Source organism: Pyrus communis, chromosome 17 (genome assembly GCF_041283825.1).
Source record: "Pyrus communis isolate YQ-2024b chromosome 17, ASM4128382v1, whole genome shotgun sequence".
In the NCBI taxonomy this organism is placed as follows: Eukaryota; Viridiplantae; Streptophyta; class Magnoliopsida; order Rosales; family Rosaceae; genus Pyrus; species Pyrus communis.
In genome coordinates this window covers 12,114,807-12,129,577 of record NC_142581.1, presented here as the reverse complement: position 1 = coordinate 12,129,577, position 14,771 = coordinate 12,114,807, and the positions used below count along the sequence as shown (strand labels likewise).

At 39.8% G+C, this 14,771-nt stretch overlaps 2 protein-coding genes and 1 long non-coding RNA gene across 4 annotated transcripts; 1 reads left to right on the top strand and 2 right to left on the bottom strand.

The window, feature by feature from the left end:
* Nucleotides 1-202: 202 nt before the first annotated feature.
* On the bottom strand, nt 203-3,737 carry LOC137708360 (O-fucosyltransferase 36). Of its 2 annotated transcripts, XM_068447416.2 has the most exons (4): nt 2,062-3,737; nt 724-973; nt 463-604; nt 203-341 (listed from the first exon to the last, which is right to left on the bottom strand). In XM_068447416.2, exons 1-4 carry the CDS (start codon nt 3,381-3,383, stop codon nt 331-333), a joined length of 1,725 nt encoding a protein of 574 aa, XP_068303517.2. In that variant the 5' UTR covers nt 3,384-3,737; the 3' UTR covers nt 203-330. The 2 variants fall into 2 exon arrangements, with proteins under 2 accessions (XP_068303517.2, XP_068303516.2); XM_068447415.2 differs by having other exon boundaries at nt 203-604; nt 2,062-3,736.
* Nucleotides 3,738-4,617: 880 nt separating this feature from the next.
* On the top strand, nt 4,618-6,031 carry LOC148689478 (uncharacterized). The gene is made up of 2 exons (XR_015958607.1): nt 4,618-4,836; nt 5,749-6,031. It is a non-coding gene; the product is annotated as an uncharacterized LOC148689478 (long non-coding RNA).
* Nucleotides 6,032-6,303: 272 nt separating this feature from the next.
* LOC137708138 (muscle M-line assembly protein) lies at nt 6,304-11,022 on the bottom strand. Its single transcript, XM_068447140.2, has 7 exons — nt 10,751-11,022; nt 9,463-9,894; nt 9,320-9,372; nt 8,601-8,638; nt 8,114-8,432; nt 7,691-8,004; nt 6,304-7,566 (listed from the first exon to the last, which is right to left on the bottom strand). The coding sequence occupies exons 1-7, from the start codon at nt 10,761-10,763 to the stop codon at nt 6,765-6,767; spliced, it is 1,971 nt and encodes a 656-aa protein (XP_068303241.2). The 5' UTR covers nt 10,764-11,022; the 3' UTR covers nt 6,304-6,764.
* Nucleotides 11,023-14,771: the final 3,749 nt, after the last annotated feature.

Below are 14,771 nucleotides of genomic sequence, written 5' to 3'. Positions count from 1 at the left end.
TATATAAATAAAAGAGGGTGCGTTTAGTACCCCCAACAGTTTCAAGAATTTTTCGACTAGGAATCAATATACGGTTAGATCTAAATGTTTTTAGATGAAACAATAATATATGATGATGTGAAATTTTCGCAGTTTCAATACTTCATTTGCAAACAACACGTGCATAAAAAAAGATACGAAGTACTTATAACTAACAAAAGACTTGGAGCAAAACCGTGCGCAGTGGCAATCTAGAATTCATAGAGCCGACCCCAGTTAGTGGGATAAAGCTTGGTTGTTCTTCTTGTTGTAGATGCCGCTATCATACACTAATATACATTTCAATTAATTTCAGGGCAAACCTACCACAAACAGGAAGCATACGACGTAGGCAGGTTAAACCACAAAGAATATCAACAATCACCAAACAATGAATATACTATTTTTTTCATTCATTCTCTGCTATGAAGTTCGGATCTTCACCTTGGCAGAGGTATTCGTCACACAACGACGCTGATCCCCAATCCTTCCGGAGCCTCAAGATATCCTCTGTGAAGGTGGATCCAGATGCTCCAATGAAGACACTTGACATTGCACATATGGTCTTATCCAGCATAGCTTCTACCTACAAAACATGATGAAGGCATATAAGTTACACGGATCTTAAGCAGTCGCGATCATCTGCATCACAACAGACTGCATACTAATGCGACAATCGAATGTTAAAATGGTAGCATACTCTACCTGAGCATCGCCCTCGATTCCTTGTCTGTATAATAAAGCATCCCATTTTTCAGCAGAATTTCGTGCAGGCCGTTTAACAAGTGGTACGGTCTTTCCATTCACCACAACTAGTGACTGCAACAAACCAGTTTCACTTTCAGCCGCGTCTGTCGAAAGATACACGACTGGTGCATTGGCCCTTTCTGCCACCCGAATGATGCAATCCGCAGCTTGGGGAATGGGGTAAAAGCAACTTGGCTGTTTATTATTGCTGGAAATAAGCAAGGAATTTAGAGGCAGTAAACAAATACATCCCAACAAAAAATGCTAATGGCGTGCACCCCAATCGTTTAATGCCACAACTCACAAGACGCAAATCCGATAAGTAAAAAGCACACCGTAATCAGACTATATACTGACGCTTTGATATCATTGTAAATTAACAAGTGACAACCAAAGCCCTCACATCGATCTCCCTAAAATGATCAATTGTTTCATCGTTAAGTCCAGTTATAGCCACGGTTTTGCACTTTTTGATGCCTGGAGATCAGACATTTAAGGTCGGAAGCTCGTTTAGATTTAGCCATTCCAAAACAGTCTGGGAATGTTTAATCAATATCACAGCTACCTCTAAGCCCTAGTTTGGTATTGAGGTGATTCTCAAAAAAGTGACTATCAAAAAAAGCTAAGAGCTATTTTATGTTTGGTAAACATTCAACTTCAGCATTTTTTTCACAGTTTTAGGTGAACAAAAGCCAAAAACACAAAGCTGCAAAACCTAGTCTTAAAAAACCAGCTTTTTTTTTCACATCTGTTTTAGTTTATCAAACACTATAATACTGCTTTTTTTTATTTTTTCAAAAGCACTTTTACAAAAAGGTTTACCAAACACTCTGCTGCTTTATTTCAAAGCTGCTTATTCTCACAGCAGAAGCAGATTTTTTTCAAAGCACAGTAATACCAAACCAGGCCTAAGTAAACCAAAATGTTTGCTTATATATGAACTCTAAGTCCTCGTTTGTTAGAGAGGATTTGCTTGGGTAGGACTACTCACTATAGGGTATATTAAAGAAATAAATGAATGATAACTTCCCTATTTTGTCCAAGTTCAAGGTTACGAAAAGTTGCCCCTTTTAATCCTACCATTTTTTTGGATTAATAGAGATATCTTTTATCCGCGAGTAACTTTCGAACCTTCACAAAATAAGGAAAAATAAGGAAGAAGACATCCATTTCTTCCTTAAAACGCCTTCAATATAGTGAAAAGTCCACCCAAACCAATCGTCTCTATCAAACAAGGCCTAAGTTTCTAACTCTATCTACATTTTATGAAAAACAATCAAGTGAAAGAGAATGTACCAGAACTTCAAAAACCCATGTCGCCGAAAATGAAGAGCTACGAAGTTCTTCCCAAGGAATGTCTGAATGAAACGCTGGGCAGTAAGCATTATAAGCCTACTCGGTTCGATCAGAGTCTTGCATTTGTGAGCAAGAGGACCTCTAGGCTGCATCACCCACTCCTGCTCCAAATCAGCAAAGAAAACATCCCCAATTGCAATAACATCATCATTACTCGAAAATTTCGACTGAACATCTTGCACAGTCCTCTTGGTTGGCTTCTTCACGTCCTCAACCCAAGCCGACTCGAGCTTATTCATCGACACCCCAGCTCCCTTCAGCTTCTTAACATGCTCATCGTCGACATAGCAAGGGGTCGGATGCGAAAAATAGCAGATAAACTTATCAATGTGGACGTGATTCTTCTTCTTCTCATCCAATTCTTCAAATGTAACCACAACCGTTCTGCCCAAGCATTTGTTAATGTGCTCAATGTCCAGCACCCTACTGAACTGGTAATCCACTTTGGGGCTGGGAATCACCAGAACCCGGTTCAGCAATGCGGCGAAGAACATGTGTTTCTCCAAGCAGATCAAATGGTTTGACATTTGGCCCGAAACGCAAATGGCGAAAAGATACTTGCTGGAGTTGGGTTTCCATTCAATCGTTCTTCTCTGGGAGAATTGCTGGTCCACAGCTCGACAGCGATCGCCGAGACTCGGGTTTTCAAAATCTCCGAAATCCCGGAAATCGGGCTCCGTGGAGTTTCCGGTACGGTGGGGAGATAAGAGGACTTGCTGGATGTCTCTATTGAGTGAAATCTGACGGAGGACGGCGGATTTGAAATCGTCGAGGAGCAGGATTTGGGCTGGATCGGAGTGATTGGAAGTGGAATTGGTGGGATTGGGGAGTGTTTGGTTCCAGAGATTGAAAAGGCTTACCTGCTGCTGCTTGAGCAAGTAGAGGGCGCGGAGCTCGGATTCCAGGAGCTTACCGGAGGCGGAGTCGTAGGGGGAGGAGGAGAAGTTTCCGGTGGTGAAGAGGAGGGATTTCATGTCGGTAACGAAGAAGAGGATGACGACGAAGGTAGGGACGAAGATGGCGAGGAGGATGAAGGATCGCTTGTTGAAGAGGTCGCCGAGTTTGAGGGAGGTGAAATGGTGTCGTAATTGGTGGTGGAAGTAGTGGCGGTTGTTGCTGTTGTTGTCGATGTCGTCGTCGGCAATGCGGAATGCGGCGGCCACGGCATCGGATCGAGGGGTGGGAAGCTTTCTGTCGTTTTGCTCGATTAGGTTTTGGCGATCGTCGTCGTCGTCCGAGGACGACGAAGATGTTCTCTCCATTTCGGTTGGTGCTTTTGCCTTTTCGGAGAAGCGGCAAAATGGAATGTCTCTGGCCGTGCGACAGTTGGAGTGGCGGTTGGAAAAGGCGCTTTCTTGTCGGCTGTTTGCTTGTGTGTGTTCGCGTGAGACTATCGGACGAGAGAGTGAGAGAGAGAGAGATGGGGGGAGAGTGGTGGAGTGAATGAAACGCAGAGCAGAGGGGGAAGGCGGAATCCCAGTGGTGGAGGAATGTGGGATGGAGCTGTCAATGGAGGGTGTCGGTGGACGAAAGTGACAACGTAGCGGCCCACCGTGCAGGTTGAGGTTGGTTTGGTCTTCAGCCCATTCAACCACCTCTCTATTTCTGCTGTGAGTTTCGTTGGTAGTTCGGTAGGCGAGTGGTTATTTATTTGCCTATAGAAAATGGTAAAAAAGTTTGAGATTTTACTATAAAATCAATTGGTAAGTATATGAAAGGTCATTTTTTCCATTTTATTCTCAACACGCAGCCTCCTCTATGATAACTTTTTCAGTCAAACATATGAACAACATAAGCGAAGTGACGTGGAGCATGTGTGGTCTTTGAGCTTCACACGTGGGTGGGCTATGTGGAGCACATGCGGGGCAACTTTGAGCTTCACACGTGGGTAAACTACTTTGATACACATGGGTTATGTTGAGCACATGTCGCATTTGGGCTTCACATATGGGACAACTTGCTTTAATATCATAAATAAAATCGAGATTTCACTATAAAACTAATCGCTAATATAGGAAGTAACATAACTTACAAGTCAATAAAAGAAACATATTTTAGATAATAGAAAATATGTACTTTTATCTCGTTGAAGCGTTTAAAGAAACATATTTTTTGTGCTTTTTCAAAAACACTTTGAATTGTCTCTCAAAAAATCACTTGAGTTTTAATAAAAGAAATTCATTGCGCTTCTAATAAAAGAGTGTTTGATGCAATTTCAACGAGGCCCACCTCATGTAACTTGTCACAGAAGAAATTGTGGATGGCAGTTTGCTTGTTAATAATTGTTTGAAATGTACATCACAAATCACATTAATTGCTAATATGCTAGTGGGATCGGGAAGGTGTGATAAACAACGCGTCCAGAATCAAATCATTTCTAGTGGGATCCAAGGAAATAGTAAGCTCCAGCATTTTCTACAAGTTTCAATAATTTAAAAGACTGTGACACGTCTCACTAAGAGGACATGTGGCGGCCCATATAAATGCCGTGTGTCAAATGATTCATTTGTTCATCACGCCCTCATTTGTAGAAAAATAATGAAGCAGCAGCAGGGAAGACTAGTGTTTGGATGGTGGTCAAGAGCTGGAGGCATTACTGGCCCAAGTGCACCAGGTTGCGCAAACATGGAGGAGCTGCCGCTTTTTATGACAGTCAAAGCGCCCAACCGCGCCGCCGTTCATGGACATAGGCTGCCTATCCCTCGCGTCATTGATGTACGTTATGCTCCGTTTTCATGTTCCTTGTCTAACGGGAATTTATTCTTTAATGCATATATTTTCTTTTACATCTTGAGATTTTACTTTAAAATTAATTGACAATGTATATTATTTTTTAATGTATCGCGTTATGCTATGTTTCTTTAATAATGAGTTGACGTCCTGCACATAATTTTTATTTTTTTTATTTATTTATCAGTTTTCTTGAAATCCAAGTGAAAATGGAATAATAGGAAAACTACTATATAAGGCATTATAGGTTAACTTTTAGTGTGGACAAGTCTTCACATCCTCACACGTATTATTGTGTTTTTAAATTAAAATGTTAATTGTGAATAAATTGAGTGACGTGAAGTTCGTAATTGGATTTTATATATACGTTAACCTACTCTCAAAGAAAGTTCAAAAAGTTTGAGGTTTTATCTTAAAATCAATTAGAACAAATTGAGTGACGTAAAGTCCATGGTTAGACTGCATGTATAGGTTACCCTACTCTCCAAAAAAGTTTAGAAAGTTCGAGGTTTCATCTTAAAATCAATTAGAACAAATATAATGACGTGAAGTCCGTGGTTGGGCTTCCCATAGAGGTTCACCTACTATCAAAGAAAGTTTAGAAAGTTTGAAGTTTAATCTCGAAATCAATTAGCGAATGTGACGGTGCATAGCTCAACTCCTTATAATCTCTTTTAAGCTCCTTTTGACTTCCAATCTTTAACAATCCTTCATACCCTCACATGTTTGTGTTACATATATATTATAGCACGAGACGTGGCATGAAAGTTTTGACGAGCATATAACAGCATATTTATGGCACCTCCGTCATAGCAGAGATGCTTTTAATATTCTGAGAATCCACAACCCTTTCGATGTTTCATGTCCGATGGGGGGTCTTTGTTTGTGGTTTTGTAGGAGGAACAAGTACAGAAGGTGATAGAGAAAGGGAAAGAGGAGAAAGAAGAAAAGAGGCGGGAGGTGGAGAAGGCCGTCGACTCCAAACTCAACGGCAGCCGCTGCGAAGGCGACGCCTGACCTCCTGAGACTAGTGCTTCTAGTTCTAGTTAGTTAATCTACCATCAGCCTCATAAACCGTTGGTGTTTCATGTTGTAAGTTACTTATACATGCTTTTATTTGTCTGTGTGGACAACTTATTATCCAACATAATGCGCCAAAGATGATTGTGTTGGATACGTACGATGAGGAATTGGATAGGATTAGAAGGAGGTATGATTAATCTTACTCTTCCAATAATTATGAAATAATATCGATATTTTTACACTAAAGGAAGGGGGAGTTCAAGTCACACAATGAACAGCCTAATTTGATATCGAATTCACCATTCACGACATTCGAACTTAAGCTAAGACCTCTCACTTCCAAGTGAAGAGAAATACCACTAGATCGTAGAATAATTGAATTATATACTTCAAAAAGGAAAAAAGTAACTGTCATGACAATTCTGCATGGATGGGAACTTATCCAGCCTTCTGCCATGGGGAAACAGATGGAGTTGCTTAAAATTAAAACAAGAGGAGTAGTTTATCAAATTTTCACCATGCGGTAAAAACAAGAGGCTGCGCAAGGCAGTAAAAAACACACCATATTACAGACTAAAAATGTGTAAAACTCGTAACCTAGTTTCAGTATATAAAATAAGATTACAGAAGCAATTCTTTGTTGGTACTGACAGAATTGAGAGAGCAGCCCCCTGAAACTCTAATACTTGTTTCAGTATCATATATAACAATCATCGTCGATGAATAAGTACTAGCTCTACGCGAGGACAGCGGTAGCCAAATTTAACGACTCGACCGATGAACACCAACTGCTGCTTGGTAGAAGCCGATGCGACCAAATTCAGCTCAAGACTTGAGAATCTTGAGGAACAACAGTTGCACTACAGTTTGTTGTGATTCCTCTCTTAGCACTAAGCTTCTTCTCCTACTTCAACAAGCCTCCCGCGAATCCACTTTTTAGTAGCGGCGGACGCTGGTTTACAAGGCGTTTCCTCTTCTCTGGACTGAACTTTGGTCCCGTTGAGTTGAAGGTTCTTGCTGCATTCACTGTCCCCATTTGGTTGTAATTCGTTGGGTTCATTGCGCCCATCCGATTGCTTTATTAGGTCCTCAAAACCAAACGGAGGCAAACCATATCCACTGGTGCTCGGTGGGGGAAGGTCCTCTTCACTATTTAGCATATCCTCCAATGGGGCAGGGTCCTCGAGAGCGTTCAGCATATCCTGCAATGGGGAAAGGTCCTCCTCAGCATCTAGCATATCCTGCGATGTGAAGTTGCCAAAGCTGGAGTCCTCGTTTGCACTCGATAAGGTTTTCGTGCCATTTATCTTTACATTACCCGCTTCAGTACGACCTGCAACCGCAGTGCATGGTTCCTCCTCACCCTCACTAATCACTTCGTATGATGCAAATATAGGTTCTTCATTCCCATGGGAGGACAAAGTTTGGGTGCCATTTACACTTCCATTATCTGCTTCAGCCCCAACCCCAGTATATGTCTCCTTTTCATCCCGACTAATCGCTTCATTTGACGCAACTGAAGGGTCTTCATTCTCGGAGGAAGAAATCTGTGCCGTCCCTATAGATTCAATAAACTGAATTGCCTCAGCTATAAGCTGTCGGGTTTCAATGAGGGAAGCTCGAGCAACAGGGCTCTTTGTTGCAGCAACCTCGAGGGCCATGGCTGCTTTCTCAGCTTCTGCAATCAATAACCTGTAAAATACCACGACAACAGATGAAACGGAAACCAAAGAAGGAGAGATGATTTTCAGGCTAGTGATTCCCTGTTAGGAGTTCATAGAGTTTTCCAACCAATCAATATACACAACGAACTTACCTAGCTCTTTCTACGGCTTCCCTTTTTTGGGTTTCAGCAGCTGCTCTTTGTGCTCTGATGTTCTTTATCATCTCCATCTTAGAACTCGCGAGAGGATCCTTGTACATGGGTGCTTTACTTCTCAACCTCAGTCGTTGCTTTTGGATTTTAATCTCGCTACTAGAGAAATTGGTTTTCTCACTAACTTTTTTCTTTGCAGGGATCCTTCTTGTGGACTCTGAACTACTACTTGGCTTCTTCTTTGGCTTTCTATCAGGTCCATACGATGTGTCGTAATATTTAGCCAAGGCAGAACACACACGGTCGCGATAATTCTGATACATGAACCATATGAGCAAAATACAATCTTAAAGAAAACAAGGCTCAGGTTCCTGCTACTATTACCAAACATGTAATAACAAAGATTACCATATTTGCACTTACAGGATCGTTCCATTTTGCAGAGATTGCTTGTGAAATCTTCCTTCTTTGCTCAAGAGACTTGGGTGCTCTCTTGCTTCCTTTTGGCCTACGCATAATTTTCCTTTGCTCGACACTCTCTAAATACTCCTCTGTAAGCTTTTCATCTAAGATCTTGTAGGAATCCCACTGCAGTTCCTCTTCACCATCGTATCCTTGTCTAGAGGCTTCAGCAATTAAGTTCTGCCAGTCAAAGCAGCAATTTTCCTGCAATGATAGCTTCTCACGCCGCCTTTGCCACCCGATTCGCACTCCAAGCCCAATTTTAACTCTTGTCTCTTCACTATATGATCAATAAAAGCAAAGATGCATGAAATAGATATGAGGGAAAACTAAAATGAAACCTGTATTCTCAGACTTTTCGATACAAACTGCAAAGAAATTAGATGGCAAAGATGGTAGTGGTAAAACAGCACTCAAGTCCTTATAAACAGAAGAAAGCAATACCCACCTTTGAGCATGTCCAAGGTTCACCAACTTCATTTTGACCTGTACAGCCAAATATTGTTAGTAGAGCAAACAAATTTGTCGTTTTTCAATTGAGATGATGTTTATTATCTACAGAACCTGTTACCTCCATCTCATAAAAACACATAACCTGTTGCATCCTTGTAAACCATACATTTTTGGCAATACACTATCTTTCGATTGGCTACAAATTTAGTAGTATGTGCTTTAAATTAGGTTAGCGGTCAAGCATTAGCAAAGTGATCCTTCAATCAACAAGACATTTAGTTTCTTCATAGGACAAAGACCAGCTAACCTGCCCATTTGAAAGTAGAAGAGCTGCAAGATAGTTATCTACTCGGGGGAGATTACCATTATCTATGAAATAATAGGATTAGCAGTAAATCGAGCAGAATTAGGAAGAAGCTCAAGAGATGGGTCTTAATAAGATGGTTTGACAAGTCAATGACCTGTATATCCAAATAGCTAATGTTCCCTTGGAACCAACTAGACTGGGAAAGCTTTTTGCCTACGATAAACCTCATCGTTATAAGTATCACGCACTGACTGAATGGTACAAAGAGACGCAACCTCCATACATAGACAGTACCAAGTAGATCATTTAAGTTTATGTGTGAAAAGTTTTATTAGAGAGCGAAGTTTTGAATGTAGGCATTAAGATCATTCTATGAGAACATGCAAATTCTTCTTACATGACATCACCTTAGGATTCTGCATTGCAAGCCTTGTTCTCTCTCTGATCAGCTGAAGAGTTTCTGCAATATTGTACTAATAATTAGCGCATGATAAGCAAAATGGAAGCAAATAGGTAACGCAAAAGGCAGATTGGATAATTATATCACTACCAGGACTGTGCTTTCTGCCTTTGTTCCATGGCGTGTTCCCTTTATTAGCATTGGAAATCCTCAATCGCCTTAACTTCTCCCTTTCATCCAATTCTTCAGAATCTTCACTTGAAGGCTCGGGCTGACCTGTCCAGGTGCTCGAATCCATGGCCAGCTGTGAACCGTCGAAACCCATGTGTGCATTCTCATTCTGAACCAAATTTTTGGATTCAAGAGTAGCAACTGCCTTAATCTGGAGACTTCCCCTTGGGATGTTAATGTGCCCCAAATTGAAGTTCAATTTTATAGATATACGAGAGAATTTCCAAACAGAGGACAGTTTCTTGTCATTTCCGAAGGCGAATGGACTTGAAATTACTTTACCATGAAGAGGGGTTTGAGACCTGAGTGTACCAAGATGAATTTGGAAGGCAGGCTGTGCAGCAGCAATCTCTGCAAACAAGGACAGGCATTATAAGAGATACCCTCAAGACCACAACAATATCAGCAAGTAGCATTTGCATAAACATCAGTCCTTAACAACTCAACATTTTTTTATATACACACATAAAATGTTTCTAGCCAGTAGCCAAACAATCTAAATTCTTTAACAAATGCCTCATTTGGTATTTAGGACTGGATTGGAGATCTCAGTGGATTCAATATATGTTGAAGGAAGAAAAGGATGACAGCTTTCGGATTTTGTCCAAGTTGAAGGTAGAAGATGGACTAGTCATGAAAGAAACTTATCCCTGCCAATCCGACCATTCATGTGTGAATTGGAAGGGATTAGTTTCCTTCGTTACTAATCCATCTTCTACCATTTCCAACAAGAAGAAAATGTCTTCTACATTCAACTTGGACAAAATTTGGAAGTTGTCATCCATTTCTTCGTTCAACATACATTGAAACAAGTGACTTATCCAATCCAATGCAATCATTGACACCGAAGGAGGCCAAAGAGTTGGGAATCCATCAAACTAACATCCACAAATATCAATAAGAGTATTTGCATAAAAATCAGTCATTTGACAATTGAACACCAACACGCAAAATGTCACCAGCCACATAATTGAAATTCCTTAAATACCCTTTACTGCGAAATTCATAAAAATAATATCAGCAAATTTAAGTGCAGCAGCCAGCAGGTGCCATGGAAAAGCTCTAAGTACCATGAATCAGTAAATTTAACCACAAACTGAAAAAGCTACAAACAGTTCACTGAATTCGACACAAAGGGTTTCTAAAACTGTAACCAAACACATTCAAAAGCACAAGATATATGCAGGAAGAGACTGGATTAGAGTACCAAGTGAAGGCATGGGAGCTCATTCAGCCAATTTCAGACTCAGCAGCAACTGTTGGGCACAGCCAGCATTTCACCCGAGCTTACCGAACCAGAAAAGCAGAAAGCAAAAGCCGAAAAGCAGAAGCAGAGAAGTGAGGAGGGTGGATTGAGAATATGGGTGGCGGGGAAGGAAGAAAACAGAGGGTCTTTGCCACTGCGAGAGCCACAGACGCATACACTGTCTGATAACGGTGGCAGCAAAGAACGGATAACGAATGAGTTCAAAATTGTATGCAGCCCATTTGATGATAGATATTTTGGAGAGATTTCACTCCAGGGGCCTTTATGTTCACACACTGCGTCGGCGCTGGGCTGCTTCTGTTCTGATATTTTTATGCGGGCTTGTAATTTGAGCCCATTGGTATGCAAAAGTGGCCTTTTATGTTCATTGACATTGTTATGGACACCCAAAACAAAAGGTACCCAATTTTCAATTTAGCCTTCTATTTTCTTTTTGTTAGCACAACGGGAGGGTAAGTTCGGCTAAGCTACATAATAGATAACAGATTTGAATCTAAGACCTTTCACTTACAACTTACAAGTGACGAGGAATATTATCAGAACTGAGTGACCATTTAGCCTTCTAATTCTAAATACTAGCTTACGCCTATTTTTGTTCTTAAAATGGAAGGAGGGAAGAAGAGAGTGAGAGAGAACATGGGAGTTGGGAGAGAGGGGAGAGAATTTTTTTTTTTATGTTTTTTATTTTTAATTAAAGATATGTTAGAATCACATGTAGGTGAGGCTTAAAAAAAAGCAAAATTTTGGTTGTGTGAATTACATTACTACCTATGTTTTTTTATTTATGTACACTTTGATAAGAGGGTTAGAATGGTAATTTTATGAGATTTTAGTTGACAAGAGGGTTCTATTAATATCTAGTTTAGATACATGATGATGAACGACACATTCATCATAGACTGAATTGTTAGAATAGTATCTCATATTTGGTTAGCATGGAATTAGGTTCTTCCCATTGTATAATTTGTATTTGTAATAATTGAATCATTAAAAATATTAATGCTTGTAACTGTAACACTACGTGACTTGTTAATGTTTGTGTTTTAAATTCATTCAACTTTATAATACATGAACGACGCAATTATTTTAGAATATACTATTTAAATCAGTGAACACATGTTTAAATGACAAATCAACACTAGAGCCAATGTATACAGTTGCACCTACCCTTTTTATTGTTGCACCAAAACACAAAGTTGCCCAATCTTCTTTTGATGTTCCCCTTAAAGGGATACGGCTGCCATGTGTGAAGAAATCCGACAAAGTCTTTCAAAGAGGCCGAGCCAAGGCCAACTAGGCAAATTGACGTGCCATCTTTTTGTATGCGAGAAGAAAAATTATTAGTCTACTACTGCATCTTAATAAATTATTAACAGCTTATTGGAATGTCACATAGTGTCTAGATAGGAGAAATGTTTACATATGAGTTGGGAATCACATCAATCATACGGTCCAAATGCAAAAAAACACGTCTACCTCACTCCCCTGTTTTTCAAAAAACTCTTTGACGCTAGCTCGGTTTCTGGACAGAAGAACTCCTCCACAGATAAGTGGGGTAAAAACAAACTTAGAACAAAGCCTAATAAAATGCAATGCAAACATGAAGCATTGTAGTCAAATTTGTGTGTTTAGGGATGAATAGGAGGTTTTGAGATTAATTGATCTACTTGTAGGTATGCTATTTGACCTTGACTAGTCCAACTCCCATCAAAGATTCTTTGCAACTCGAATTTGTTCTAGTTTTAAGAATGTAAAGCATCACATCCCATCCCATCTCATCCCATACCATCCCATCACATGAGTATTTAAACCAATTAACAAGTCTCATATTTGGGACGAGGATCGTCGGATACTTAGATCCTCGCATCTCAACTATTTATTGTATATCGTATGATAAGTTTTTATTAGATATTATTTACGTTTAATTTTAAATAAAAATATTTAAAATAATTTATAACCTCACGATATACGATGAACGGCTAAAATGTGAGGAGTCTTAAGATCCTCACAATTTAAATCCAAATAGGATCCAAATCCCATATTTGTACGCAGATTCTCTGCCCTCCCACTTCCCGTGCCTTCCTGTTTGTGTGATCACAGTTAAGCCACGTCAACATTTTATATTACTATTCTTTTTTGTCTTATTATCTCTATAAAAAAGAAATAATATAAAATATTGACGTGGCTTAACCGTGACCACACAAAATAGGAGGGTATTTGTACATCATAAGGTAGAATACAAGTATCGTCAAGGCTTTGGGTTGGCCACCTTCACGAGTTTCCAAAGCAGCAGCCTATCCTTCTGGAATCTTCACGAGTTTCCTCTCCTTCCTGGTCAACTTCAACGTTCCTGAGCACAAATGCTATTCCAAAACCTCCTCTCTCAACCATCACGTTAAGGATTTGGAAAAAAAAAAAAAAAATAAAAAAAAATAAAAAATAAAAAAAAACCATCACGATAAGAAAAGCTTAACGATCATTGGTGATTTAGTACTGTGATTTAGTGATAAAACTCTTTATTTGTAAGTGAGAGGTTTTAGGTTTAATTCTCGTCAAAGACGAATTTGAACTATATTATTGCTGGCTCATTGTGAGGCTAAACTCACCTTCTTTTTTTAGTATAGATAATATCTTTTGTTAAAAAAAGAAAAAAAAAAAATCATAGATAGTGAAGAGATTTTTAAGCATATGAACTCTAAAATAATTATTTTTTGGGAATTGTTATTAGCACTCCAAAAATCTCATTTGGCACTCTAAACTTTCTATAATTAGAAAGAAAAATACACTTGTGAGGAATGTAGAATGAAATTTTTAGAGTGCTAATAACAATTCCCTATTTTTTTAATTTTTTTACGCACTCACGTACAAATAACAAGGAGCTGAAAAATTGCGAATTAAATTCAATGACGGAGCCCACATGAGGGCATTGGTTGCCACTAACTCCAATTGTCACATCCCGGCCCGAGCGGGACCACTTTCCAGGCCCGCTCCACTACCGTAACACAATATTATCCGCTTTGGGCCCCGACTACGCCCTCACGGTTTTGTTTCTGGGAACTCACATGAGAACTACCCGATGGGTCACCCATCCTGGGAGTGCTCACACGCGCTACTCGCTTAACTTCGGAGTTTTGATGGAATCCGAAGCCAGTGAGCTCCCAAAATGCCCCGTGCTAGGTAGGGATGAGAATATACATATAAGGATCACTCCCCTGGGCGATGTGGGATTTTACAATCCACCCCCCTTATGGGCCCGACATCCTCGTCGACATACACGCAGCCAGGGTTAGGCTCTGATACCAAATTGTCACATCCCCGCCTGGGGGGAACCACTTCCCGGGCCCGCTCCACCACCGTAGCATGATATTGTCTGCTTTGGGCCCCGACTACGCCCTCACGATTTTGTTTCTGGGAACTCACACGAGAACTTCCCAGTGGGTCACCCATCATGGGAGTGCTCTCGCGGGCTACTCGCTTAACTTCGGAGTTCCAACGGAACCCGAAACCAGTGAGCTCCCGAAAGGCTCGTGCTAGGTAGGGATGAGAATATACATATAAGGATCACTCTCCTGGACAACGTGGGATATTACACCAATAACTTCCAATATCTCTTCTTTAAATTTTTATACGACCCATATAATAGCTAAGACAAACAAATCAAGGAGACCATTTATTAACATTTTTTTTTAATTAAAACATACCAAAATTACAACTTTTCCAAAACAGAGAGAACTTTTTAAGTGATCAAAATTGTAAAGAATTCACATTATATGAAAAATGAATGGAAATCAATGGTTTAATGATGGCTTGCTTATATACAATGAAAAACGTATTTGGTTTTATTGATGATGATGTTGTGATACATCGTTCTAAAATATAAGAACATGTAGTTACCAATTATAAATAAAAGTATATTTAATTTTCAGAAGAAACTTATTTGTGACCCCTGAATGTAAATTTC